Source organism: Bubalus bubalis, chromosome 8, assembly GCF_019923935.1.
Source record: "Bubalus bubalis isolate 160015118507 breed Murrah chromosome 8, NDDB_SH_1, whole genome shotgun sequence".
Lineage (NCBI taxonomy): Eukaryota > Metazoa > Chordata > Mammalia > Artiodactyla > Bovidae > Bubalus > Bubalus bubalis.
Window position 1 is genome coordinate 44,242,561 of NC_059164.1, and position 27,921 is coordinate 44,270,481.

The window sequence follows — 27,921 nt, forward strand, 5'->3', positions numbered from 1 at the left end:
GAAATCCCAGGGCTGATCTCCTTCAGAATGGACTGGTTGGATCTCCTTGCAGTCCAAGGGACTCTCAACAGTCTCCTCCAATACCACAGTTCAAAAGCATCAATTCTTTGGTGCTCAGCTTTCTTCACAGTCCAACTCTCACATCCATACATGACCACTGGAAAAACCATAGCCTTGACTAGACGGACCTTTGTTGGCAAAGTGATGTCTCTGCTTTTGAATATGCTATCTAGGTTGGTCATAACTTTTCTTCCAAGGAGTAAAAATGACTTACATTTCAGTAAATGTTTACAATGTCCCAAACATTACCATGTACATTTATGAGCTTTTTATATGGTAAAAAATCTTCATTTTTCAGATGAGGAAACTGAAACTTAGGGACATGAAATGACTTACTTAGAAGCTCACAGGGCTGAAAAGTGGAAGCCCTCCACTAAACCACAATGCTTTTCAGTCTTTTTTTCTTTTTCTTCCTTTCATGAAGATCTAACTTTATCAGTGTATATGGGGAGGATTAGAGACTATGATCCAGAGAAGGCAATGGCACCCTACTCCAGTACTCTTGCCTGGAAAATCCCATGGATGGAGGAGCCTGGTAGGCTGTAGTCCATGGGGTCGCTAGAAGTCCAACAGTGTTGCCATTTCCTTCTCCAATGCATGAAAGTGAAAAGTGAAAGTGAAGTCGCTCAGTCACGTCTGACTCTTAGCGACCCCATGGACTGCAGCCTACCAGGCTCCTCCATCCATGGGATTTTCCAGGCAAGAATACTGGAGTGGGGTGCCATTGCCTTCTCCGAAAGTTCCTTGGGGCAGGGCTAAGTTCAGCCCCTCACAAAGATCTAGCTCATGATTAAATACTTTAAAAATACATGCTTAATGATTGACTTAATGAATGAATAATCACTACTGATGACTACCAGTCATTTCAGTTTGGCTAATGGTTTGATGTCAATTTGTGGACACCCAACCTCAGTTGACTCTTTCTACCACTATGTCAACAATAATGGTGTCCTAGATTTGTGGTCACATGATAAGTGAGTGAGCAAATCTACAGCTGGCACATTGTCACAGTCACTCTTAATCCCCACTTAAGCACGTGACTTTAAGTCATCAGCATCATGTCTGTTTATAGTGAAGAACTACAAACTAAAATCCTCAATTCTGTCCTGAAGGGCAACATACACATTGAATTCCCAGTACTGGGCAGATGTTGAGGCAGTTCAGCTCAAAATAAGAAAGCACCATATTTAAAAAGCAACTGTATGTAAGAGCCGATAAAGTACACTGACGAGCTTGAGACAAAGTGTTCTGAGTCTGGCTCTTGTTCTAATTGATCTTTGGCATAATGCAGAGCACGACCAGAAGGGGGTCTGGCTTGGGTTCCATCCATGCACATTTCTTTCTGAATTACCCAGAGGGCCTTATTATAAACCAGTGTTGTCTTTAAGACCACTGTACAACATGAGGTTGGAGGGTAATATAATAAACAAACTGCATATTTTCAATATGATAACAAGATGAAACGGTTGCTCATCAGATTTTTCAAATGTCATTTGAAAGGGTCAAAAATGTTATGAGTATGTGCAAGAGACAAAAGATAGATTAAAAGATGAGGATTAATCACTTTTACGTAAAAGACTCAAGGGTATAATGATGAGCTGCAGTTTATCTTAGAATGTCATTTATTTGCAAAATGCTACCAAGTAGCTGGGTAATAATTCACAGAATTCATAATGACTTAAAAGACTACTGCCTTAATGGAGTTTTTTTTTTTTTCTATTTTACTTATTAAGATTGCCTTAATAATTCATGCATGGCAATACCTTTAATGAGCAACTAAATCTCACGTATCTCATTTAAACTTGGCAACTCTGCTGACAGTTAATATAGTCTTGTACCCCTGAGCCAGCAATTGTAGAGGAGCCCTGGGCTGTTAGTAACCGAAACCATCCCATTTATGAAAATCCCAGGAAAACTTATGCCCTAGATGAATGGCTGAATTTTACGATCATTTGCTAGGAAGATTTATTCCTTCTTCATTTGTGGAAGGGAGAGAATGATAATGAGCCCAAACTATAACTCCTATTCCATGGACTGCTTTGGTTGCTTTGCTTCTTTCTTAAAGGCAGCAACTGATTATCTTTCTACTTAGATGGTGAAAAGAGAGAGAGGCATGTAACACTATCCCACCAGGTAAGGTGAATGCTCTGCTTTTCTCCAACACGAAAGCGAATATACAGATAGTTTAGACAACTTTTCTACCAGCATCTACCACTCAGTTTTATAAGATACTGTCATTTCTTAAAGACACAAGGAAGAAGCATTCACAATTGTTTTTCACATAAAAGAATGCTCCGGGTGATAATTCTGCAGATACTGCTCACAACAAAATTTCAAAAGTAAACAGTAATTTTAGTACACGTTTGTGTGCTACATCCATTTAATATACCACTCACTGCTATATTTACAGTAGTCTAACTGACAGAAAATAGACTCCATTTAAATCCATTAAGACTTGTTCTTGGCATAATGAACTTGTTCTTGGCATAATAAATTAGAGAAGCTTACTGATCTAGCCATTGTTTTCTTTCATATACCATTTGAAAAATACACTAGAGATAAAAGTCAGTAAAGACCTGGATTTGGGGAAAACGCAGAACAATGTCACCATAAAAACTGATTTCTTTTTTACTTATTTACAGCACTTTAAAAAATTCATGCATGGCAAGCATCATCAACATGTAACAAAATCTCATATAACATTTAATCTTGCTGTTCTGAAATTCGACATGAAAATTATATCACATTTGGGTTCACTACATGCAGAAACATTCATACCTGGTGTAAGGCGGGAGAGGCACAGTGATTCTGGTCCACTTGTTGAAAGTATCTGACACCAGGATGCGCTGCAGGTGATAACGACTGCATTCAACATTGGTAGGCAAACAGTCCCTTATCAATGGATGCCAGGACAATCCAAGATCTATAGAGTATTCCAATTCAATAGCTGCAACAGAAGGCATTATTCTGGTTAGAAATACATGTCTGATGACCCAGGAACCATGATTACTTATGTTATCATATGTTTTAATTTATTGTTTTATATACAGTTAAAGCAATCATAGTAACAGTTAAAATTGATATGTTTATTATTTAATCTAATAGTTATGGCACATATGTTATACAAATATATAAATTAGATATCACTTACATATTATAATAACTATAGTATATTTTGTCTGTTTATTTAAAGGTCAACATACAAATATAGAACATAGCAATTATATGTTACAATGGTTCCTTTTAAAATAGTTTTAAAAAATTGAGCAGACTTCTCAAAATTTAACCATTCTATAGGGATCCTGACCAACTTATGCCAAATTTTCTCTTGATTAGGAGAAACTCCTAAGAAATTGAAAAATCTCTTTTATACTCTTATATAGCCTTGCTTTGTTGTGTTATGGAATATACTGGGAAATCAGAGAAGTAAAAGAAGTAGCTGAAAGTCATGAAATTCATGCCCAAATGGGCAATCAGGCTGTGGGTCTACGGAACGAGATTTTTTTCCTTTCTCTTCCTCCAAAACATTCAACCTATACCCTATGTTTTATGTTTTCTCTCTCTAGTCCCTTCTTGACATTATAAACTACTTCAGTCCACACCTCCCTATTGAAATTGCCTTCTCTAAGACCATGATTCTCAGTCTCCGTTGCACAATGAAATCACCTGGGTACATTTAGAAAGTACCAATGTCAGAGTCCCATCTGCAGAGATTGGGATTTCACTCTTGTGGGGCAGGCCAAGATGTTGGAAGCTTTAAAGTTCCCTGGGGGCACTTTCCTGTGCAGCCAGCGTGGTACCACTCACTGCTCTAAGGCTCCTGGTGGCCTTTTTAGTTAAATACAATGGCTCGTCTCACTATTCATTGTTCCTGTCCTCCCTTCAGCACTGGACATTATTGATGGCTCCCTGATTCTTGAAATGTCCCTTTCTTTTGCAAGACATTATTCTGAATATTCTGTCTTATTTCCTTCTGACTTCTCTGCTAACTAGCCCAGCTATGGGCATCTTTCCAGCCTCCATCTCTGGCCTTCTATTCTACACATACCCTCCTTGGGCTTCAACTATTATTTCTGTGCCCAAATATCCCAATTTGGCATCTCAAAGTTGGTTTTATTCATTCAGCAAATTTGTTCAGCCTGGCATTGTGCTGGATGCTGGCATAGTGTGATGAACAGTACAAAGTTCCTGTTTTCTACATTGTAAGCCCTCCACATTAAAGGATATCTCTACCTCAAACTATTTGCACCAAACTAAATAAAAACTCATTTTCTCTCATAAATAACATCTCTTCTTTATTTATTTGAAATTGGAGGATAATTGCTTTACAATATTGTGTTAGTTTTTGCCACACATCAACATGAATCAGGAATAGGTATACATGTAAACATCTCTTCTTAACTACCAAATTCTCTCAGTGACAATGCTCCTGCATTAGTTTTCTGGGTTTAAAATTTAGAAATTATTTTAGAAAATTTACTTCTTTCTTCTTTACCCTTTATGTTCAATATGTCACCTGGCTTTGAGGTCTGCTGCTGCTTTCCTTTTGGTCTTCAGTGTATCATACTAGTTTTATCTCTTCTATTTGTGTTCATGGCAAGTAGTGCAAGTTTTCAATACCTCCTACAGAGATATCCACCAACACTTCTTTGCCAGGATTCTTCTTTACCCACCTTCATTGGTTCATGGGCTAATCTCCTTAAAATCCACCATACTACTCCCCTGCACTCATGCCCTCTTATTCATGACTTTGTCAAGCACAAATTCCTATGCTTGCCTTTTAATGCCCTTCTTAATTTGCTGCCAACAAAGATTAGCCACTTTCCTCTTTTATTTTTTTATTCAGTTCAATCTTTCTCAAGAAGTTGCTCTACTCCACAGTAGAAAATACACATGACTGGGCTTACATGGGCAGAGTCTCAGTCCTGGTTCCACTGCAGTCTGGATGGCCATGTCATAACTTATCTCTTTGGTTTCTCATTGATTGTGTCTACGGACAGTGGGTGGGTGTCTAGGACCCAAAAGTCCCTTTGTGTTTTCAAAATTAGCATTCTGTCCTCCTCCATTAGATGCAAATATTGTCTATTCAGGCTTGTCTGCTCATAGTATTCCCATGGACCAGGAGAACTCCCACATTATGCTATCAGACCAGCTTGGGGTATCTTCTTCTTCCTCACTCACCCTTCAAATTCACTCCAACTATCAATGCTCACTTGACACTTAGCTTCTTTGTGAAATTTCCCAAACTTCTAGGATTGGCCATCCGTTGGTTATCTCTCCCTTGGCTGAACTCTCATTACAGTTTTGCATTAGTACCACTCCATCAAGCACTTGATTTAGTCATTTATTGGACTTTAACTTTCTGAAGCATCCCCTCAACCGGACTGTGTGAAGACAGGCTATATACCTGATACTTTCTCAAGTTCCACCTCTACTGACTAGTTTATGCTGATTGATTGAGTCCAAGGTAGAAAGAGCACTTCTGAGCTTTTCCCTAAGATCTGTCCATTAAGTTCAGCCTAATGGAAATATGAAAAATCTGGATTTTGCAGGACCTTGGAAGTAACAAATTTCTCCAGATTTTAGGCCCCAAGAATCTAAAATAGAACAAGGTCCTTGTGAACATTCTAGTTTAGATCTCTTGGAAGAACAATGATACAGGGTGGTGAAAGACTAGGAAGTCCCCAGAATCTTGATGGATCTGCAAATTCCAGTGAAGTGTCCGATTATGCAATGATGGCAGCATTTATTGCTCCTAAGATAGGTCTGTGTATGTGTGTGTGTGTGTGTGTGTGTGTGTGTAAGGTATGTGTGTAGGTGTACAACCTAGAAGATGAAAACTAGTCACAGTCAGGGTGGTTTAGACTAAACTATGATCCACAATGGCAGAAAGTATTAGGCAAAATGGTAACAATAAAATTTCATGAATCCTGGGAGAATGGAAAGGAGACAATAACGGGACTAATCTAAAGCCCTATGATTTAAAACACATGTAAAACCCTGTGTGTGTAAATCCTACTGCTGACTCTGACATTCCTTATGTGATGACTCTTTTATTCTGTAATTATGATACCTAAAAATTCTGGATTTAGGAAGGAGAGGTTGGGATGTATGGAGAGAAAATGTAGAAAGAGTTAGTCGCTCAATCGTGTACAACTCCTTGCGACTCCAAGGACTATGGTGGCCCTCCAGGCTTCTCTGTCCATGGAATTCTCCAGGCAAGAATACTGGAGTGGGTTGCCATTCCCTTCTCCAGGAGATCTTCCTGACCCAGGGATCGAACCCAGGTCTCCTGCACTGCAGGTAGATTGTTTACTGTCTGAGCCACCAGGAGGAGAGAGTAACGAGGAAACTTACATTACCATATGTAAAATAGATCGCCAGTGGGAATTTGCTATATGACTCAGGGAACTCAAACTGCTGCTCTGTAACAACCTAGAGAGGTGGGATGTGGAGGGAGGTGGCAGGGAGGTTCAAGAGGGAGGGATATATGTATACTAATTCATGTTGGTGACTGCTTCATGTTGATGTTTGGCAGAAACCAATACAATTCTGTAAAACATTTATCTTTCAATTAAAAAATAAATAAATCTGGAGTTACAAAATGATACAAATCTTTGGGTATCACATATATAAAAGAAGTCTTCATGAACATATACTTAAAATAAGTTTACATTCTGAGGCTTTTTAAAACTCAAATTACCCACAACATTATTAAGAATGCAGTTGTGGTTGGACTGAAAGTGCACTTGTGTTTTACTTAGAGACTTCTTGGAGGTGTAGTTCAGTCCTTTGACTGTGGCAGTCACAGATGCCCATTTATACATGCTTGTTGCTCCACCTAGGAAGGCAACACTCACCATAACAAGAATCAGTGACTGAGCAGGAGGCAGCAAAGTCTATCTGTAGGAAGGAATCCTCATTCACAGCAATGTCCGTGGTGACCACATAACGGGTGCTGGCCTTTTCAATGAAGACAAGGGCATCACCTGTAGAGCCACACACAGGCATCTTGGTGCCTCCTGGGTGAAGCAGCCACTTCCTACTATCCAGAGTTGTGAAATCATCCTCCAAGACTGTATTGCCAGAAATATTTCCTCCAATGAGGATCTGAAATATATTTTTTAAAGAAAAACTTTTCAATTTGGTTTTGAGACATGAGAAAGTTCAGTCCTTTTTTTGTTTGTTTTTATCTGTCAGATTGCTCAGAACTGGCATTATTCAGCAAGCATAATGTTAGGGGGCCTTTCAGAATGCTCCTGTTTATGTGGTCTGCTTGCCCATCTGGCAAGAAGCTACAGAAACAAATTGAAAGACTGACAAAACCATTCACAGCCTTCATGGGCCAAATTGTGCCTTTGGAAACTACATGCACCCAAGCTGGGAACGCAAAATTTGGTTATACATGATTTTTCCAAGTAAAATTTCTATTTAAGAACAGTTGTACCCTAAGGCATTTCAGTTCCAATTCTTTGCAGGGATTCTACTGTTTTTTAACAGGTTCTTTGAGTTCTATTGGATATGCATTTTATTATGTACGAAGATCCTTTAGAACTGTTCATAAGGATGTTAGGGAGATTTACTTATTTTTTTTCTTCAAAGGTTAGGAAAGAGGATATGGAAACTACTGTATGTGGCACAAATGCTAATTTGCACATTTTTCTTTTCAGAGAATTATAGCCTTGAATCACGGTTAATAAAGTCCCTCTAACCATATGGCAGAATCCTCTATGAGCAGGACCTGGGCCTTCTGTTGTGTCATTCATTTTTATAGGCTCAGGCATTTGAGGAACCAGAGAATGAAAGGAAGCTAAATGCCATATCTAATTTAGCAACATGCCTTTGGGTAAGTCACCCAACTTGTGGGTCCTGGACCTCCTCTACTGAGCGAGGGGTTGGCCTAACTGCTTTCTAAAGCCACATTCAGTGCAAATGACAAAATTATAGTAGTTAATCTTGAAGGGACCGACCTGGTCGATAACCCAGGGACTGTAGAAGTGCCCATTTTCAGATGGTTGCCACCAGCGGAGGCGAGTAGAAGCAGAACGGGCTTTCAGAGGTATCTCCAGGGCGATGTACCTGCCCACATTGCTGGAGTTGCTGAAAAGGAACTCTTGAAGGAGACTCCACGAGAGGCCACCATTGAGAGAATATTGTAGAAGCACAGGTTGGCTCCTGGGATCTGGAACACCTTTACCACATCCTAGTCGCATGAAGAACTGCACAAATCTGATACAAGTAAAATTTACTGTAGACAAGTACACAGGGTAATACGGGGAACTCACAGCTTTAATGAATACGATGATTTAATGAACATTCAAAGTAATTGTTCCAAAGTTTGATTTCCCTTTTAAATGTGAAAGGGAGTTAGTAAAATGTGAAGTCTGAAAAAGGCTACTCTGTATCCATATTGATATTTGGTATCCCTCCACCCCACCAACCACCAACAAGGGAGTGTCTGAGGGATTTGAGCATTTATCCTGCCCTCTGGCTATTCTTTAAGAAGATGGGAGCAGTCCAAAGGCTGTCCAAATTTGGGAGTGTGTATTGCTATCTATCTAAGATAAATCTGTATCCTTGTCTTTAGTATCTGAAACTGAAAGGATGCAATTAATATAGTTTATGTCATTTATCCACAAAATCATCCATTCCCATCTTTTACCAGTAGTTTTTCAGATCTCATATTATTGGTTTTGTGAGATACTTTTAAATTCACCAGTTGTAGCCCCTCTTTGTGAAAGGCCAGACATTTTTTGGAAGAGGTGTGTTAAGCTTGAGCCTCTTTTCTGCGTTTTGTGCCAGGAGCAGGGGAGCATGAGTGTGGGGTGGTGTGGATGGTGGGCAGTGCCAGCCTCTGACTCTTGCTGCATCTGGGACGGATGATACTGGTCATCGAAAGATGTGGCGGTCAGCCAGTGGCAGCCTTCCCAGCTGGCAGGGAGGTGGACAGAGTGGCAGCTGGGCTGCCAATGAAAACCAGCTCACATGTTATCTTTGGCAGGAGAGCTGTTGGTTCCTGGTCTGGCTGCTGTGCTAGCTGGTAATACAAAATACGTTTCCTATGTAACCCAATACACATACCCAATTATGAATGCATGTCAAACATATGAAATATATTGGGGCATATAATAAAAGTTATCAGTTCCATATATAAAATCATGCATTCTTCATGGGTTCCTCCCCTCCCCCATATCCACTATCAGGACATTCATTTACCTTATAACCCCGAGAAAACTGGGATTTTACATGGAGCATTTTGAGGTCAATATATGCAAATCCTACACAGCATGCTACTGAGATGAGATAAATAATAGAGTTTTTAACATTGGATTAATGAAAAAAATACATGGTTACTGCCTTGTAAAGCTTTTACCTATAAAAACAATAATTGTTTACAGAGAAACACTTTTAGTATATTGTCTACTTGTATTGGGAAAATGTTTATATTAATTTAGTTATAGATAAACCATGTAAGAATTATTTAGAAAAGCCTAATAATTTCTAAATTAGAGAATTCAGTTGCCAGTGATAATTCTTAGATAAAGAGCAGTAAATTAAACCATATGCATTAAAATAGAATGGGGATAAATAAAATCTGTAACTGTAAAATTATTCTTATAGATAGAATTATATTTTATATGAAGCATGATCAAACTTATAATTCAATAAATGAAAGAACTTAAGAGAAAGAGGAGGATATGTTAAAATATATTTTAAGATACTCTGAAATATTTCAAAAGATAGAACATGATTTCTTTATTCACTTGCAAATATAGGTCAGGGTTCCATTTTATACATTTTAAACTGTATTTTTTATTTTCCTGGCTAAGTTTTTGGCTCATCAAATGATCAAGGGATACACATCTTGACAGGACATAATCCTCGGAGCCAGTTTAAAATGTTTGCTTCTGAGTGACTGTGCTTAATTTAGAAAATGAGTGACTCGAATCTATGAGCAAATCATTGGAAAGAGATGCTTATAAACAACAAACCTACACTTTAGATGTTCTTAAATTGTTAATGGATATAAAATTAATGGTGAATAATCTGTGAGCACACTGAATTTCAATCATGCTTTCTCCTGAGCATGGTAAATAATTTCTACATAGACCAGGTGCTAATGAAAAGTAGTCTGTAGACGGTGGATAAAGAAGATTATGTTCTTAAGTTAAAACAAGGTAAACATTGTCATTTCCTGGTCACCACCTAGTAGGCCAGGTATTAGCCTCTTTCTGTTTAGCTCCGTTTCATTTCTGATCTAGTTATTGCATGATCTCTCTCAGTTTTAGAATGAAAATTGTGTAAACTGTGTTTTAATGGAGTCTTTGACAAGCCAGAAGCATAGCATTTCCAATGGGAGGCCTTGTCCTTGAGATCTCTGCTTCTTTTTGACTTGATTACATTCTGCTACTTTACATTACAAGGTAGTTCTTCAACAGCGTTTAAAAATGATTACCTAGCATGTGATAAATCCAGATCTCGTGTCATCAACATGCGTAAGCCATCTTCGTTGAAAAAGAGGTTGTTTCCACTGGAAAGGATTCCACACTTCCGAGATGGCTTTCCACCACTCATTAATAAGAATCTATCAGATTCTAGCTGACCTGAAAAGAATGGAAAATGTGGTTTACCTATGACCCCAAATATAGCCATATATTTTTAAAAAGAATATGCCAAATGCTTTGTGTAGTTTTAAAATATGAAGTCACAAATATTTAAGTCATAGATTTGGGGGTAAGAGGTCTTTTCAACATTTTAGCTTGTTTGAATTGTTTAACACTGGCTGTATAATTTAAGGGTCCACATGACAAAGGAAGGGGGCCTTTCCCTAGTATCTATGGTCCAGCCAAACTGTTCCTTCCGTTCTGCTCCTCTGCAAAAGCAGACACTGGCTGCTCAGAGTGCGTCAGTTCAGAATTAAAGAAGGGTAATGAGACCTTTCCACTGACTTCTTTACTGTGTCCTTGCTACTGAGAGGACAGTATCAGGCCAGTGTTATATAGTATTTTAAAAGCTACAGTTTTAATGTGAGAAATTTCAGTGTAATTTAATATTTCCTATTAAATAATGTCTTTTGAAACCAACTCACCAATCTCTTCAGTTATTGACCTTTTTCGATTGTGGTAAAAGGCATAATACATTAATTTTGCCATTTAACCATTTTAAAATGAATGATTCAATGGCATTTAGTACATTCACAATGTTGTGCAACCATCACTGCTAGCTAGCTCCAGAATTTTCATTACCCATAAAGGAGATCTTGTATCCAGTAAGCAACTGATCTCTATTTTCCCCTCACCCACCCTGGCAACCATTAATCTTCTTTCTGTTTCTACGGATTTGCCTGTTTTGAGTGCTTCATAAAAATATGACACGTGTTTGACGTCTTCTACTTAGCATAATGCTTTCAAGATTCATCTATACTGCAGCATTTATCAGTATTTCATTCCTTTTTATAACTATTATTCCACTGTATTTATATATCTAAACCTAATTTTAAAGTATACCTTGAAGCCATAGATACATTGTAAAACATTCACAGGCAGCTTGGGGGAAAAAAAATCAATCCCCTTTTTCTAACCTAGATATGGACTTCCCTGATGGCTCAGTGGTAAAGAATCCCTCTGCAACGTAGAAGATGTGGGTTTGATCCCTGGGGCGGGCAGAACCCCTGGGGAAGGAAACAGCAACCCACTCCAGTGTTCTTGCTTGGGAAATCCCATGGACAGAGGAGCCTGGCGGGCTCCAGTCTATAGGGTTGCAAAGAGTTGGACATGACTTAGTGACTAAATCACCGCCACCATTCTAACACAGATAGCTATCACATTTAAGACTTTCTCTTATGAGAACGTTTTCCCAATTTTATCAGAGCGCATATCTGATGCATATACAATTGTGAATAATTTCAATTATAGTACACATTTTTCTATGTTGTCATCCAAGATTAACTCTCTATATAGACATTTTCCAAAATTATCATTGATTAGAAAATAGCCTTATTTTTTCTTAACTACGGTCTTGTTCACTCTTACTGATTTTGTTTCAAAAATGGAATCCTATGAAGTTCAGAACTAAACAAAGGCATGGGTGGTTCCAAATGTAATGAAAAATAATGAAATATTAGGGTGAAACTTAGTAGCTCAGCTGGTAAAGTATCTGCCTGCAAGATAGGAGACCCTGGTTTGATTCCCGGGTCAGGAAGATCTATTGGAGAAGAGATAGGATACCCACTCCAGTACTCTGGCCTGGAGAATTCCATGGACTGTATAGTCCATAGGGTTGCAAGGAGTTGGACACGACTGAGTGACTTTCACTAATGATTACTTTTATATTACAAATTGTGTGTGTGTGTGTGTATGTGAATTGCTCAGTCGTGTCCAACTCTTTGTGACCCCATGGACTGTAGCCCTCAAGGCTCTTCTGCCTATGGGATTCTCCAGGCAAGAATACTGGAGTGGGTTGCCATTTCCTTCTCCAGGGAATCTTCTGGACTCAGAGATCAAACCAGAGTGTCCTGCATTACAGGCAGATTCTTTACTGTCTGAGCTACCAGGAAAGCCTGAAAGGCAGAGTGTACCACATGAGAAGACAATATAGTCAAGGATGAAATCCTGAGGAGCACATTTAAAAGCAAGGCTTTAAATAAGTTAAAAACAAACAAACAAAAAAAGCAAGGCTTCCCTGGTGGCTCAGATGGTAAAGAATCTGCCTGTAAGCAGGAGACCCGGGTTCAATCCCTGAGCTGGAAGATCCCCTGGAGAAGGGAATGGCTACCCACTCCAGTATTCTTGCCTGGAGAATTCTATGGACAGAGAAGCCTGGTGGGATACAGTCTATAAGGTCACAAAGAATCAGACATGACTGAAGCGACAGCAGACACAAACTGTGTTTAATGTGTAAATTCTTTCACAAAGTTATATAGGTTTCATAAGAAAAGATTACCTTCAAAATCATCCTTGAGAAAATCAGGATTTTTGGTGCTTATTTTACAGGTTGGACCTGAATAACCAGGATCACATATACACTTGGTTCCATTGATACAACTCCCGTGTCCGTTACACATCTCTTCACATTGTGGACCAATATAGACATTATCAATGGCCCACGTCACTGGCTGTGAGCCAGCAGAATAAAACCCTTGGTACCATCTGAAACGCACAGATCTGGAAAAGAGATACAAGTCCTTCAAAAGCTAACCAACAGAATAATATCTTCAAAGTAAGCACATCTGATCAGTGAGCAGTGGGCAGTTACCACCTCTGCACCACATTCAAGTAGAAAACAAGGTTCAATATTTCAAGACCACAAATGACATTCCTCAATCTCTAGGATGTTGCCAATAAAGTTCCTGCTTTCTACAAGCCTTTCCCAATAGTGTCACTGTCAAAACTCCACCTGAATTTCTATCTTTTTCAACACTGACTTTCTTGGTGAGGCATTTTCCATTAAACATTATCTATGGGGCTTCCCAGCTCAAATGGTAAAGAACCTTCCTGGAATGCCAGAGACCTGGGTTCAATCCCTGGGTCAGGAAAATTCCATGAAGAAGAGCATGGCAACCCACTCCAGTATTCTTGCCTGGAGGATCCCGTGGACAGAGGAGCCTGGTGAGCTATAGTCCATGCGGTCACAAAGAGTCGGACACATCTGAGCGACTAACACACACATAAGCTCTGTTTGGGCTTCCCTGGTGGCTCAGATAGTAAAGAATCGGCCTGCAATGCAGGAGACCTGGGTTTGATCCCGGGTCAGGAAGATCCCCTGGAGAAGGGAGTGGCAACCCACTCCAGAATTCTTGTCTGGAGAATTCCATGGACAGAGGACCCTGGCAGGCTATTGTCCATGGGCTGGCAAAGAGTCAGACACAACTGAAGTGACTTAGCATGCATGTTTTGTTAACTAGTCCATTTTAAATGAACTTAAAATTCTCATAATATAAAAGTAATAATTAACTACTCAAAGTGTACAATTTGGTGGTGTTTAGTACATCCACATTGTTAGCTTGCCATCACCTCCATCAAGTTCCAAGACTTCATGCTAAAGGAAATCCTGCACTTATTAGCAGTCATTTTTGATTCTCCCCTACACACAGCCCCTGAAAACCTCTAAGCTATGTCCTGTCTCAGTGGATTTACCTATTCTAGATATTACATATAAGTGGAATCATATACCATGTGACCTTTACTGTCTGGCTTTAATCCCCTATCAAAAGTTTTCAGGGTTCATCCATGCTGTAGAAAGTATCAGAATTATAGTCTATTTATGACCCAATAATATTACATTGTATGGCTAAATCAACTTATTTATTCATTGATCAACTGATAGACATTTGTCTGTTTCCACTTTCTGGCTACTGTGAATAGTTATTTTATGAATATTTGTGTACAAATATTTGCTTGAATACCTGTTTTCAATTTTTTGGATAGGATGGTAGTAAATTTGCTAGGTAACATGGTAATTAACTAGCTCTTTAATTTCTCTATCTTCCACAATTTTGATGGAGGTTCCATTATAATAGCTATCACAGCTGTGAGTATTTAAAAGCACACCTATTTCTCTTTTTGGCTATGAGCTCCTAGAGACCAATACCCATACTTCTTTCTTTTTTGCAATCTTTTTTGTGCCTAGTGCAGTGTTTCACACATAGCAGATGCTCAGTTAGTATTTCTTGAATGTCACTTTTTGTGGAAAGAACACTAGGGTGTTCTGGACTTTGTCCTATTGGCAACAGAGACCCTCAAAAGATTATTCTAAAGAGACAAATGACAAAGTCAAGTTTTAGTTAAATGTCTCTTATTTCTTAATTTCTCTTTAAATGAAAAGCAATTTTGCTTTTTACTTGTAAGATGATTGTCCTATCATATTGCTGAAGATAAGTTAACTCTTTAGAAATAATCTATATATTTAGGTAGCAGGCCAGAAATACTAATAATTGAGTATATTTTATTATGTATAAAACTCAGTTCAAAGAAGACAGTCTTTTTTCAGAGGAGCTAGATATAGAGATGGTCACACAAGTCACTCCCATCTCTTTCAGAATTTTCCACAGTTTATTGTGATCCACACAGTCAAAGGATCTGGCATAGTCAATAAAGCAGAAATAGATATTTTTCTGGAACTCTCTTGCTTTCTTGATGATCCAGCGGATGTTGGCAATTTGATCTCTGGTTCCTCTTCTGGTTCCTCTGCCTTTTCTAAAACCAGCTTGAACATCTGGAAGTTCACAGTTAACATATTGCTGAAGCCTGGCTTGGAGAATTTTGAGCATTACTTTACTAGCGTGTGTGATGAGTGCAATTGTGCAGTAGTTTGAGCAGTCTTTGGCATTGCCTTTCTTTGGGACTGGAATGAAAACTGACCTTTTCCAGTCCTGTGGCCACTGCCAAGTCTTCCAAATTTGCTGGCATACTGAGTGCAGCACTTTCACAGCATCATCTTTTAGGATCTGAAATAGCTCAACTGGAATTCCATCACTTCTACTAGCTTTGTTCATAGCGATGCTTTCTAAGGCCCATTTGACTTCACATTCTAGGATGTCTGGCTCTTGGTGAGTGATCACACCATCATGGTTAGCTGGGTCATGAAGATCTTTTTTGTACAGTTCTTCTGTATATTCTTGCCACATCTTCTTAATATCTTCTGCTTCTGTTAGGTCCATACCATTCCTGTCCTTTATTGTACCCATCGTTGCATGAAATGTTCCCTTGGTATCTCTAATTTTCTTGATGAGATCTCTAGTCTTTCCCATTCTATTGTTTTCCCCTATTTCTTTGCATTGATCACTAAGGAAGGCTTTCTTATCTCTCCTTGCTATTCTTTGGAACTCTGCATTCAAATGGGTATATCTTTCCTTTTCTCCTTTGCTTTTTGCTTCTCTTATTTTCACAGCTATTTGTAAGGCCTCCTCAGACAGCCATTTTGCTTTTTTGCATTTCTTTTTCTTGAATACCAGACCACCTGACCTGCCTCTTGAGAAATCTGTATGCAGGTCAGGAAGCAACAGTTAGAACTGGACATGGAACAACAGACTGGTTCCAAATAGGAAAAGGAGTACGTCAAGGCTGTATATTGTCACCCTGCTTATTTAACTTTTATGCAGAGTACATCATGAGAAATGCTGGGCTGGATGAAGCACAAGCTGGAATCAAGATTGCCAGGAGAAATACCAATAACCTCAGATTTGCAGATGACACCACCCTTATGGCAGAAAGTGAAGAAGAACTAAAGAGCCTGTTGATGAAAGTGAAAGAGGAGAGTGAAAAAGTTGGTTTAAAGCTCAACATTCAGAAAACTAAGATCATGGCATCTGGTCCCATCACTTCATGGCAAATAGATGGGGAAACAGTGGAAACAGTGGCTGACTTTATTTTTCTAGGCTCCAAAATCACTGCAGATGGTGATTGCTGCCATGAAATTAAAAGATGCTTATTCCTTGCATATGACCAACTTAGACAGCATATTAAAAAGCAGAGACATTACTTTGCCAACAAAGGTCCATCTAGTCAAGGCTATGGTTTTTCCAGTAGTCATGTATGGATGTGAGAGTTGGACTATAAAGAAAGCTGAGCACAGAAGAATTGATGCTTTTGAACTGTGGTACTGGAGAAGACTGTTGAGAGTCCCTTGGACTGCAAGGAGATCCAACCAATCCATCCTAAAAGAAATCAATCCTGGGTGTTCATTGGAAGACTGACATTGATGCTGAAACTCCAGTACTTTGGGCACCTGATATGAAGAACTGACTCATCTGAAAAGACCCTGATGCTGGGAAAGATTGAGGGCAGGAGGAGAAGGGGATGACAGAGGATGAGATGGTCGGATGGCAACACCGATTCAATGGACATGAGTTTGGGTAAACTCCGGAAGTTGGTGATGGACAGGGAGGCCTGGTGTGCTGCAGTTCATGGGATCACAAAGAGTCAGACATGACTGAGTGACTGAACTGAACTGACACAAGTCAGAAGTGTTAGTCGCTCTGTCGTTTCCAACTCTTTGTGACCCTATGGACTGCAGCCCACCAGGCTCCCCTGTCCATGGGATTTTCCAGGCAAGTATACTGGAGTGAGTTGCCATTTCCTTCTCCAGGGGATCTTTCCAACCCAGTGCACTCATATTAGTACCCTATGAATTGGCCCAATTTTCAATTATATAGAATCAAATTCAGAATAATTTTTTATTTGAGAAACAGAAATTAGAAGTCAGTATCAGAAACATTTATTAGACTTCTAAAGTTTAGTAGGTAGTAAAGCAGACAGAGTCAAGTTCCCACATATATTTTTAACCCTAATTTCGTTGTTCATATCAAGACTCCAACTATATTAAGGTGCCCCCAAAATGCCAGTTCATAACTAAATTTTATTATCTAATACCTGTCAGAGTTTAGTCTTGGCAAGAAGCACTTCCTACCTTTTGAACTTTTCAGACTGCTGAGCTGAGGGAAATGGCTGGAGTTTTCCTTTGAACAAAAGCCTACATGGGTTTTTTTGAACTTCTTATTTATTCAAATGTTCTGAATACAAATGAACCACCTTGGTTGGATATTTATTATTGTTCACCTGTCTTGACACAGAAACGGCAAGCACTATGATAAATGGACTGAAGGGTCTGGTTTCACTGTGGTTCCCCATCTGCTGAAATCTTATTTTGAAAATTTCTCACTGCCACCCTCCCTAGTGAATGTCAGTGTCTGTTCTCCCAGGCTAGTGGTATTCAAAAGATCTGTTTTTTAAATGTAAACTTTAAATTTCAAGCACACAGCAGTGCTTTCATTAAATAGGGGTTTTGGTTGACTCATTATGAAACTGTACAAAGCAAAAGGAATTAGGAAGTTTCAAAGACAAAAAGACTCCAAATGAAAAAGACACAAGGGTGATGTGAATAATATGTGATAGAAGCTCAATACTTAACACTTCAAATGTGAATTGACATTTGAAATGGCAAAAATGCCATTTCTACACCTGAAACACTTAGTGTAGTTTTTTTGGCACCTAGTATCCCGTGAGTGCACATAAAAGGGCAATTTAAACACGGGTAATATATTTTTCTTAGCATCTAGCACTTGTGCCACTATTATGTACCATGTTGAATACAAACCAAGGAATGGTTCACTGAGTTGGAGAAAATTTAACTTTTGCCTTCCAGCAACTCATGCCTGTGTGGGTTTTAAGAAGAGTGCTAATTGTTTTCCTGAACAAGGACTAGAGAACACTTCTAAGGCAAATTCTTCTCTTTGCAGGAACTGTTGAAGTCAGTTTGAAAGGTAAGTTCATACCATTGTAAAAGCTGGCATGCCTCCTTAACACGTTTACTTTCTTTTCGTAGAAATGAAAATCACATGGAATATAAAGAAAAAGATGGTTAAGTTCTGTACCTTTTATAATTAGAGGAGGCAAATTTTAAACTGAATCCCAATATCAGTAGGTAAAAATATAGATGTCTGCATTTCTCTTGCTCAAATTATATCACCATACCTCATGTATAAGCATAGCCTGGTGGGCAAAATCAACTGATAGTGATGCAGGCTCTGGGACCCTTGAATACTGTCCTGGGGTGGGGAGCTTCATTCAGTACCTCTGTTTGGCAGTGATCTTATTTCATACGCCTTTAAAATGGATTATTTTCATGTAGGAACTTTCAGAAGCATGTCTCAGTTGTTAAGACTATCTAAACTCATGGCTTTCACCCTATCTTTATGGTTGTTTTCTATTTAACCTAATTCTTACCTGAGCCATTGGAAGAAATTAATAGTCCACTTAAATGAAAACCTGGAGCTTTTCACAATACCATAATGACCATGGTATAGGTCATAGGTGTAAAAGTGATTGGCTATCCAACCATTTTTCCCTGTCTACACTGCCCATAAGGGCTTCCCAGGTGGCTCAGTGGTAAATAATCCACCTATAATGTAGGAGACACGGGTTTGATTCCTGAGTTGGGAAGATCTCTTGGAGAAGGAAATGACAACCCACTCCAATATTCTTGCCTGGGAATTTCTATGTACAGAGGAGCTGGAGGGCTACAGACCATTGGGTCGCAAAAGAGTCAGACATGACTTAGTGACTAAAGAACAGTAGTACTTCCCATAAACATGGACTTTGGGCATCTATCCCTCTGTTGCAGCTCTTGGTCTTTTGGCCATAGCTAAATGGCTCAGATTTTATTTTCTAGAAATGTAGAATTAAGAATTCTAGAAAATGAGAGCTGGAGTTTGATGAGTGATGTTACTATTAGCATGACAAAAAGGATCACAAACTCCTTTTGCTGATGTCCTCACACTTTCTCAGTGGAGTCCATGATTTCCTAGCATGTTTCTAATAAGTTCTTCCACTGCTTTTGGTAAGCCTCTTTATATTTCTTGCAACATATAATCCTAAATAACACAATTGACTTTGTGTAAAAAGTTTTTTCCTGAGCTATTTCCCCCTGCTAATTCTTATATAGACAGGTTCACACCCCACCTCCATACACCCTAATAGCAGCTTTCTGGTTGTGCTGACTGAGTCATCAGCTCTATCTATTCTTATGGTCTTCAGAGATTCTCCTTGCTTCCTTGACTATCACTTCTAAAGAATCTTGAGCATGTTTTATTTAGTAATGCTTATTTTTTTTAAATTAGATTTTCTAATAATTAGAACAGTATCCTGGTATAACAGTAAGAATTAATAAATTATATACTCAATAGTATAAAATATTAGAGTCCTTAGCAATCAAATTACAAAAATTTTGCTGATGGTATCATGAGGAGTGAATGGATTTATGTTCAAAGAGAATGAAGACTTTTGAAGAGCACTTTCACCCTTTTGGAAAAGTACTAGGTATTAGTACTTTCGCTTGAAGACTTGAGACTTCTAATTATGCTGAGTTTCACATGGGGAATGTAAATCTATCCCCATCTTGAAAGTATAATATTAGTACTTTTTTTTTTTTAATACCCTAAAAGAGTAAGTTCTTTATTCTGAGGGAAAAGACAAATTCCGAAGTAGGCCACTTTGTTGACTTTCTCTCTTTGTTCACCTATATTATTAGTTTTATTTTTTGAACTATACTTTTCATTTCATATTTAATGGGATTAAAGTTCTTTACTTCCAAATAACTTTTCAATGGAAGAGTCACATATATGTAACAAGAATACTGAGAGAGGTTGAAAAAATAGAAATACCTGGGGGAAGAGTGCTTATGTGTGTATATATATATATATATATATACATACATACATACATACATATATATATATATTTTTTTTATGAAACACCTGGAATATTCTGCGGCTTCCACCCTCCATATGTGCCCTCTCCTTGCACAAAAGATATAAGTAGATATTTGAAAGTAAAACTTCTAACTGCATTTAAATTGTGAGGTGGGGGACAGATTATAACACTGGGGAAAAACTATATTTCTGTTGCTTCTTAATTGATCTAATAAAGACCCATGTAGATATAAACCTCAGGACAGGGTGCTGCCTACGGTGTGCTCTTTTAAATCTGTCTTCAAGCCAAATGTTCTTTAGCTTCCGAGGAGGCTCAGTGGTAAAAGAATCCACCTGCCAATGCAAGAAACACAGGAGACGTGGGTTCAATCCCTGGGTTAGGAGGATCTCTGGAGTAGGAAATGGCAACCTACCCCAGCATTCTTGCCCAGAAAATTCCACGGACAGAGGACTTTGGAGGGCTATAGTCCATGCAGTCACAAAGAGTTGGACAGAACTGAGCACCCGTACACACTCAAACCATGAATTAGTAGTATGTCAGCTCAGTGTCCTATGTTTTAAACATCCACTGATCTGCTTTCAGTGGAGAACTGAGGAAGAAACGTAAGGTGGACATTTCTGTGATAAAGTGGCAAGTCAACCATGACATCGTGAAGAAAACTGTGAAATGAGAAAAAAATAGCTGGAAGCAGTAGGTCCTTACCCACAAAGGTGCAGCTTCCCGAAGTGCACGACCTCCCTCCTCCAGCCCTGGGTGGTCCCTGCATAATAGGTGCTGCTCGGGTGGTGCTCAGTGGAGCACAAGGAGCTGACATGGCCGCTGCTGTGGTAGCAGAGGGGGAGCAGCAGGTGCCAGGTTGCCCCGAAGTCCCTGGAAAATTCCAGTCTGACCGGATCAGCAGAGGAGCTATCAGTTGAGCATCCGACATTGATCTTGACGAAGAAGAAAAAAATGATACAAATTACCTCAGAGCAACAAGCCTTGAAATGATTCACCACTTCATTATTTTCTCGAGGGTCCATTTTCCTGGGAACTGTCTTGCTGAAATATTTAACACCATGAAAATCTGTTTTGCCTGAGTAATATTGCATATTACCTTTAAATAATACTTTTTCATAAAGAACCTCAAAGGGCCTCATGAAAAATTTATTTTCCCTCATTTTTATAAAAAGCTAGGAAGTGAAAAAAAAAAAAAAGCTAGGAAGTGAATAAGGCAGAGACTGGCATGGAATTCCAAAATTTACCTTTAGCCCACATTCATTGCCAAGCCATACAAACTGTAGTGAAAAGATTGTTTCTCTTATTTTAACCATTAGCTTTTTTTCAGACTGCTGGATGGGAAGACCTTCTATTTTTCATCTTGTGACACCTTCAAACAATCCAAAGTTTTGCACATGGAGAATCTCCAGTATGTTTTCAATATTAAAACAGAATGAAATAAAATTATTGTCACCATTTCCCAGCATAGTGAGAACATTCTCAGAAAGGACTTTTTAAACATGAGGGAAACAATCACTTCATTCCTGTTTCATGCTTTCAAGTGAATTAAACTAAAACTTAAACAAATGGATGCGATTCTTTTCATGAAAAAAAATTTCCCTCTTCCAACTGGGATTAACATTTTATTGCTGTCATAGCAACTGGATATATTTCTATAATTTTTGTTCTTGTTGAAGTTACTCCTCTTTTCTTTTGATGGGTAAACTATTCTGATTGAGTAAACTTTTCCACCTATAGACATTTGTTTCTACCTAGATTCTTTTAATAACAGAACTCTTGAAAGGGCCACAGATATTACTTTTATTAACATTTAAAGCATAAATAATAGAAAATATAAAACAAGTTATATAAGTAACTTAAAAAATTAGAAAATATAACAGAAAGCTTAGAATAGAGAATAATTTCTCCACTAAGGCATCATTTGGTCTCTGATTTTAAGATGAAAGAAACAACTCTAATTTAGAGGATACAATTAATCTAGAGCAAATATTAAAACTTTTGTTGACACAATTAGGCACTAATTTAAGCCTGTCCAATGATTAGTATAGGTTTCAACCATGAAACAAGTATCTTCAGAAGTTAAGACTATTGAGCCTTAGCACAATGTATCTTTGGTTCTGCTGATTTTATCTAAGTTTTTAAAATATATAAAAGTTTTTTTCTATACATTTAAAATTTCTGTCTTGAAAAATAAAAGGAGTCCATAAAGAGTGATGAAATATACAGAAATTAAAAAAAATAGTAAGTATTATTTTATCTGTAAAATTCATGACATCATGATAAATATTAAACAAAAGTGCTGGCCTTGTATAGACTATAATCACACTAACCTGGGTCTTAAGTAACACATAAAAATTGTGAAAAATAGCACTAGAATAGTATAGTCCTTTTCATTTTTATAATGTTTGAAATAATTTGACAATTTCTCATTGTAGTAGGTGAGGAAATTATATCATAAATGAAGGACTAAAAATTCAGAAATAAACTTTAGTAGGATAATACATTCTGCTAATAAAAATGAATTATGATGTAAAACCTCTTTTGTCCTTGCACAAAAATGGAAAGTCATAATGCATGAAATCATCTGAGATTTTCCTCCTCTTTCCTAGCTTTTGTTCAAGATAAAATTTAAAGCATTACTAATAGAACAAAGTCAAGTACCTCAAATTGTATGATGGTGTTCTCATTCACATTCAGGTCACGAGTAGTAATGGAATGCTCACCAACTTCATTGGAAACAAACACCATAGCTGAATCTTCCTCACTGTTACACAAGAAAACAACAAGGAATCCATTTAGGCAAAAGCTCATTGTGATCTCTACAGAGCAGTGGCTTTATTTTTAACTTTTCAATTAAATACTTACGGTGCTCCTTTGGAAGAATATGGGCAATAAAGACCAATGTTACCACCAGGATAGAAAAACCAATTGTCTTCTCTGGGCCCAAAGTCAAAAGTATCCAGAAGCATCACGGGGTTATTTAAATTATTTCCATCAATGATGAAGTCATCAACAATCCAGATTTCTTCTTTCTTACCTATGGCATTTTTGGATAAAGCAAGTTTTCAAAGGTGAAAACTGGATGAACATTTTTGCTCAAAGGAAGAAAGGACAGAAGGAACTCAGTAACTATTGGTTTAAACATATGCCTTCTAGAAAAAGAAGCACAAACTATATAATACTGTGTTATCAGATTAAAGTATGGAAAAAATTATGCTTTCAATCCTTTTAAGTTGACATTGCATGAAAGAGCCTCACTAATTTCAGAAGACTGGTAAGAGTTTGCTTCCCTTCCTGTCACAGCAGTGCTATGGTACCATGGACCCTCCAGCAGCAAGAGTGGGCTTTGAGTTATGCTTTCATTGTTTAAGGGAATCTGTAACATGCCTGGATCTATGAGGATGGATGGTCAGCCTGTGGATTTATAAATGAGTTACACTAACTAGTCTATTTATGGAGCAACTCAGGATATTTTAGAGGAGAAGGCAATGGCAACCCACTCTAGTACTCTTGCCTGGAAAATCCCATGGACGGAGGAGCCTGATAGGCTGCAGTCCATGGGGTCGCTAAGAGTTGGACATGACTGAGTGACTTCACTTTCACTTTAAAAAAAAAAAATTTTATTTTTAAACTTTACAATATTGTATTGGTTTTGCCAAACATCGAAATGAATCTGCCACAGGTATACATGTATTCGCCATCCTGAACCCTCCTTCCTCCTCCCTCCCCATACCATCCCTCTGGGTCGTCCCAGTGCACCAGCCCCAAGCATCCAGTATCGTGCATCGAACCTGGACTGGTGACTCGTTCCATATATGATATTATACGTATTTCAATGCCATTCTCCTAAATCATCCCACCCTCTCCCTCTCCCACAGAGTCCAAAAGACGGTTCTATACATCTGTGTCTCTTTTGCTGTCTCGTACACAGGATTATTGTTACCATCTTTCTAAATTCCATATATATGCGTTAGTATACTGTATTGGTGTTTTTCTTTCTGGCTTACTTCACTCTGTATAATAGGCTCCAGTTTCATCTACCTCATTAGAACTGATTCAAATGTATTCTTTTTAATGGCTGAGTAGTACTCCATTGTGTATATGTACCACAGCTTTCGTAGCCATTCATCTGTTGATGAACATTTAGGTTGCTTCCATGTCCTCGCTATTATAAACAGTGCTGCGATGAACATTGGAGTACACGTGTCTCTTTCAATTCTGGTTTCCTCAGTATGTATGCCCAGCAGTGGGATTGCTGGGTCATAAGGCAGTTCTATTTCCAGTTTTTTAAGGAATCTTCACTTTTCACTTTCCCGCATTGGAGAAAGAAATGGCAACCCACTCCAGTGTTCTTGCCTGGAGAATCCCAGGGATGGGGGAGCCTGGTGGGCTGCTTCTATGGGGTCGCACAGGGTCGGACACAACTGAAGCAACTTAGCAGCAGCAGCAGCAGGATAGTTTAGAGTCAACTCATGACTTAGACGGAGAAGGCAATGGCACCCCACTCCAGTACTCTTGCCTGGAAAATCCCATGGATGAAGGAGTCCGGAAGGCTGCAGTCCATGGGGTCGCTGAGGGTCGGACACGACTGAGCGACTTCACTTTTACTTTCACTTTCATGCATTGGAGAAGGAAATGGCAACCCACTCCAGTGTTCTTGCCTGGAGAATCCCAGGGATGGGGGAGCCTGGTGGGCTGCCGTCTATGGGGTCGCACAGAGTCAGACACAACTGAAGTGACTTAGCAGCATGACTTAGAATCATGTTTCCTTTAGGCTTAAGGACCATGGCCATTACAACACTGGCTTGTTGTGCAGCTTTGCTGCTGCCGCCGCTAAGTCGCTTCAGTCGTGTCCAACTCTGTGCGGCTTTATTTAATTGTTAAAAACTACACAGAAGAAAACATTCTGTTATATGTTACTTTATTTTTCCTTTAATACTTTTCAAAACATGTATGTTTAGTTGGAGCTATATGGGAACATACAGAAAATTAGGAAAATCACTCTTTAGGCTGTCATAGAATTTGATTCAGCAACTCAGGTAGGGTGTTTAAGTAAGGTATTTGCTGTTTTATTGTTAAGTCATGTCCAACTCTTTTGTGACCCCAAGGACTGTATCCCACCAGGCTCCTCTGTCCATGGGATTTTCCAGGCAAAAATATTGGAATGGGTTGCCATTTCCTTCTCCATGGGATCTTCCCAACCCAGGGATCGAACCCAGGTCTCTGCATTGCAGGTAGATTCTTTACCACCGAGCCTCCTGAGAAGCCCAAGGAAGATATTACTGAGTAGATAAGAAGGGTAAGCCCAGTGCTTTTGCAAAACACTGCTTGGATTGAACTGGAAATGAGGTGATAAGACCATGCCAAGCAGAAACAACAAGGTTCCCCAAGGCTGCTACTTCACTGATTGCTACTTTTAGTAGAATTCTTATAAAATATATAAAAGGATCTATAAATAGAAGCCTATAGAAACAACCTGATGATTTAAATGAAGTCACATGTGCCTTTCCCTCTCTAATCCTATCACTGTTCTAATCCTAGTAGCTTTCTTCCCTTTTCTTGTTTTGGAAGCAACTGGTGAAAGAAATGAAGAAAAATTGGTAAGCATTCCAAACATAATATGAAGACAACTATCCTCTGGACCGTAAAACTGGCTGCATTTTTGGACTCAGCGATTATACAAGATTATTTTTTCTGTTCACAATAAGTTACAATTATTTTATTTTTTGACTTACTGATTATAAAGGACACACTCAGGTTAAGTTTTAGAGATGGCAGTACATTTTTTTAATCCACTCTGTGTTACCTTTGCAAAGAATTAGCTTAATATGATATCTCTGTGCTTACCTAGGCCATTAAAGGTACAATTTGGTAGAGTCTGGTTCTTTATAAAAAGCAGTTAATAGAAATACAGGAAGCAATAAAACATTACAAATCTGTAAAATTGTTTTCTCTAAGCATTTGAAAATGCTGTTAAATTATACATTCACTTTAACTTATCACTGAGTCAAGTGTATATGACAGAATATTTTATCTCAGGCACTATCTGTTTGGTGTCAGTCCCTTTTTGTCATGGCATTTTGCTCTAACGTTGTTCTGTCTCATTAGCGAAGTGTCGCACTCAGAACTATGTATTCCTAAATGAATTCAGTAAAAAATGTAGTTACAACTGATGAGTACCTAATGGTAGAGCTGGATTATTTTTTAAAAAGCATAGCTCTATGACAGGATTTAGCTATATTTGCATAGGAATCAAACACGAAGATAATATATAGTCAAGTATGAAGGTAGAGATATATAAACCTAAATATTCCTTGAAACTCCTCAAACGTGAAGCATGCAAAATGTGCTATCGACAATGAAGTCACTTAGCTGACAAACACTTCCTCAGCAGCCTAGGTGAAAGCACGTTCACATGCCACAATCAGTTTTGACCACAGGAGAACTTAAGCATTTTTACCGTTATTATAAGGTTGCCAGAGTCTGAATCTTGTAGCGTTGGTTTGGGCAGTGATTGGCAAGGGAACATTAGTGAAAAGTATGTTGGTAGTTTGAGGGAAGTAAAATTCATCCATCAGATGCCAGGTGATTCCCCCATTGATGGAGAATTGCAATAGAATAGAATGGGACCTCTCTGGGGTACCTAGAAAGAAGAGAACACAGGCATAAACACATTGTGATAAAAACGGGAATACTGTACAATCTTAGACTATTTTTTTTTTTTTTTGCATCAGTGCATAACCTGACTTGCATTCACATAGATGCTTTATAGTCCAAATGCTTCTGAGGCAAGCTGAAGTGAGGATGGGTTGCAATTTCTGGATAAATAGATCTCAAAACACACACCAAATCTTGGATTTTTCACACAGTACTATCTCCTTCTTTTTCTCAATATGAACACATATCTTTCTATATTTCATTTAGGAAATATTATGTCAAAAATTTTTGATTCTATAGGCTTCACAGCTCTACAAAGGGTCAAACATTTACATCTCAGGATATTATCAAAAGTCTACTTGAAAATTCCTTATATCCAAATGTCATTATTTGTCAGGAAAATTATTTAGTTAATATGGAAGGTCAGAATGACAGAGTTGGCTTTAGGGGTTTACATTTGTGAAAGAAAATATCAAGTTTCCAAAAGCTAAATTTTTAAAATTTAAATTTCTTTCAGCTAGAAATAAGTGGTAAAAAAAAAAAAAGATTCAGGGATATGATGATAAATTTAACCAGCAGAGGACTAGTATGATTAGTATTTCTGTACGAAATCATTATAAAATAAGTAGTAATCTTACCCCGACATTAAAATGGATATATATTATAGAAGAACATTTGCAAACACTTATGCACTCAAATTTATGTTGGCTCTCCCATATAACAAAATTTATGGGCCTAAAATCTGTTATTTCTTTGCGGAGGAGGAACCATGCATGGGGAAATTTGCTTGAAGGGAAATAGTGAATTCATACCCATAGAAATGACTTACTTTTTGCTATAAATCGAAGTGAGAACTGGACATACATCGTATTGGTACAGTCTAGATCTCTTGAAATGAGCATCCGTAGTCCTTCCTGCAAACAAACAAAAAAAACATACATGTTAAGCAATCTTACTTTATTTGCGAGAATATTTTCCTTTGATTTTATACATCTAA

The 27,921-nt window shown here is 38.3% G+C and overlaps 1 protein-coding gene across 1 annotated transcript in view; it reads right to left on the reverse strand.

Annotated features, from left to right (window-relative positions):
- The window catches only part of RELN (reelin), a 553,128-nt gene that overhangs the window by 55,401 nt on the left and 469,806 nt on the right, over positions 1-27,921 (reverse strand). Inside the window, exons 37-46 of the mRNA XM_006053468.4 lie at positions 27,754-27,838; positions 26,728-26,910; positions 23,133-23,304; positions 22,929-23,031; positions 20,970-21,199; positions 13,003-13,223; positions 10,517-10,664; positions 8,031-8,289; positions 6,921-7,170; positions 2,839-3,007 (exon numbers count right to left, since the gene is read on the reverse strand). Of these exons, the coding sequence (XP_006053530.3) occupies positions 2,839-3,007; positions 6,921-7,170; positions 8,031-8,289; positions 10,517-10,664; positions 13,003-13,223; positions 20,970-21,199; positions 22,929-23,031; positions 23,133-23,304; positions 26,728-26,910; positions 27,754-27,838 (1,820 nt within the window). The remainder of the gene's footprint in view (positions 1-2,838; positions 3,008-6,920; positions 7,171-8,030; positions 8,290-10,516; positions 10,665-13,002; positions 13,224-20,969; positions 21,200-22,928; positions 23,032-23,132; positions 23,305-26,727; positions 26,911-27,753; positions 27,839-27,921) is intronic.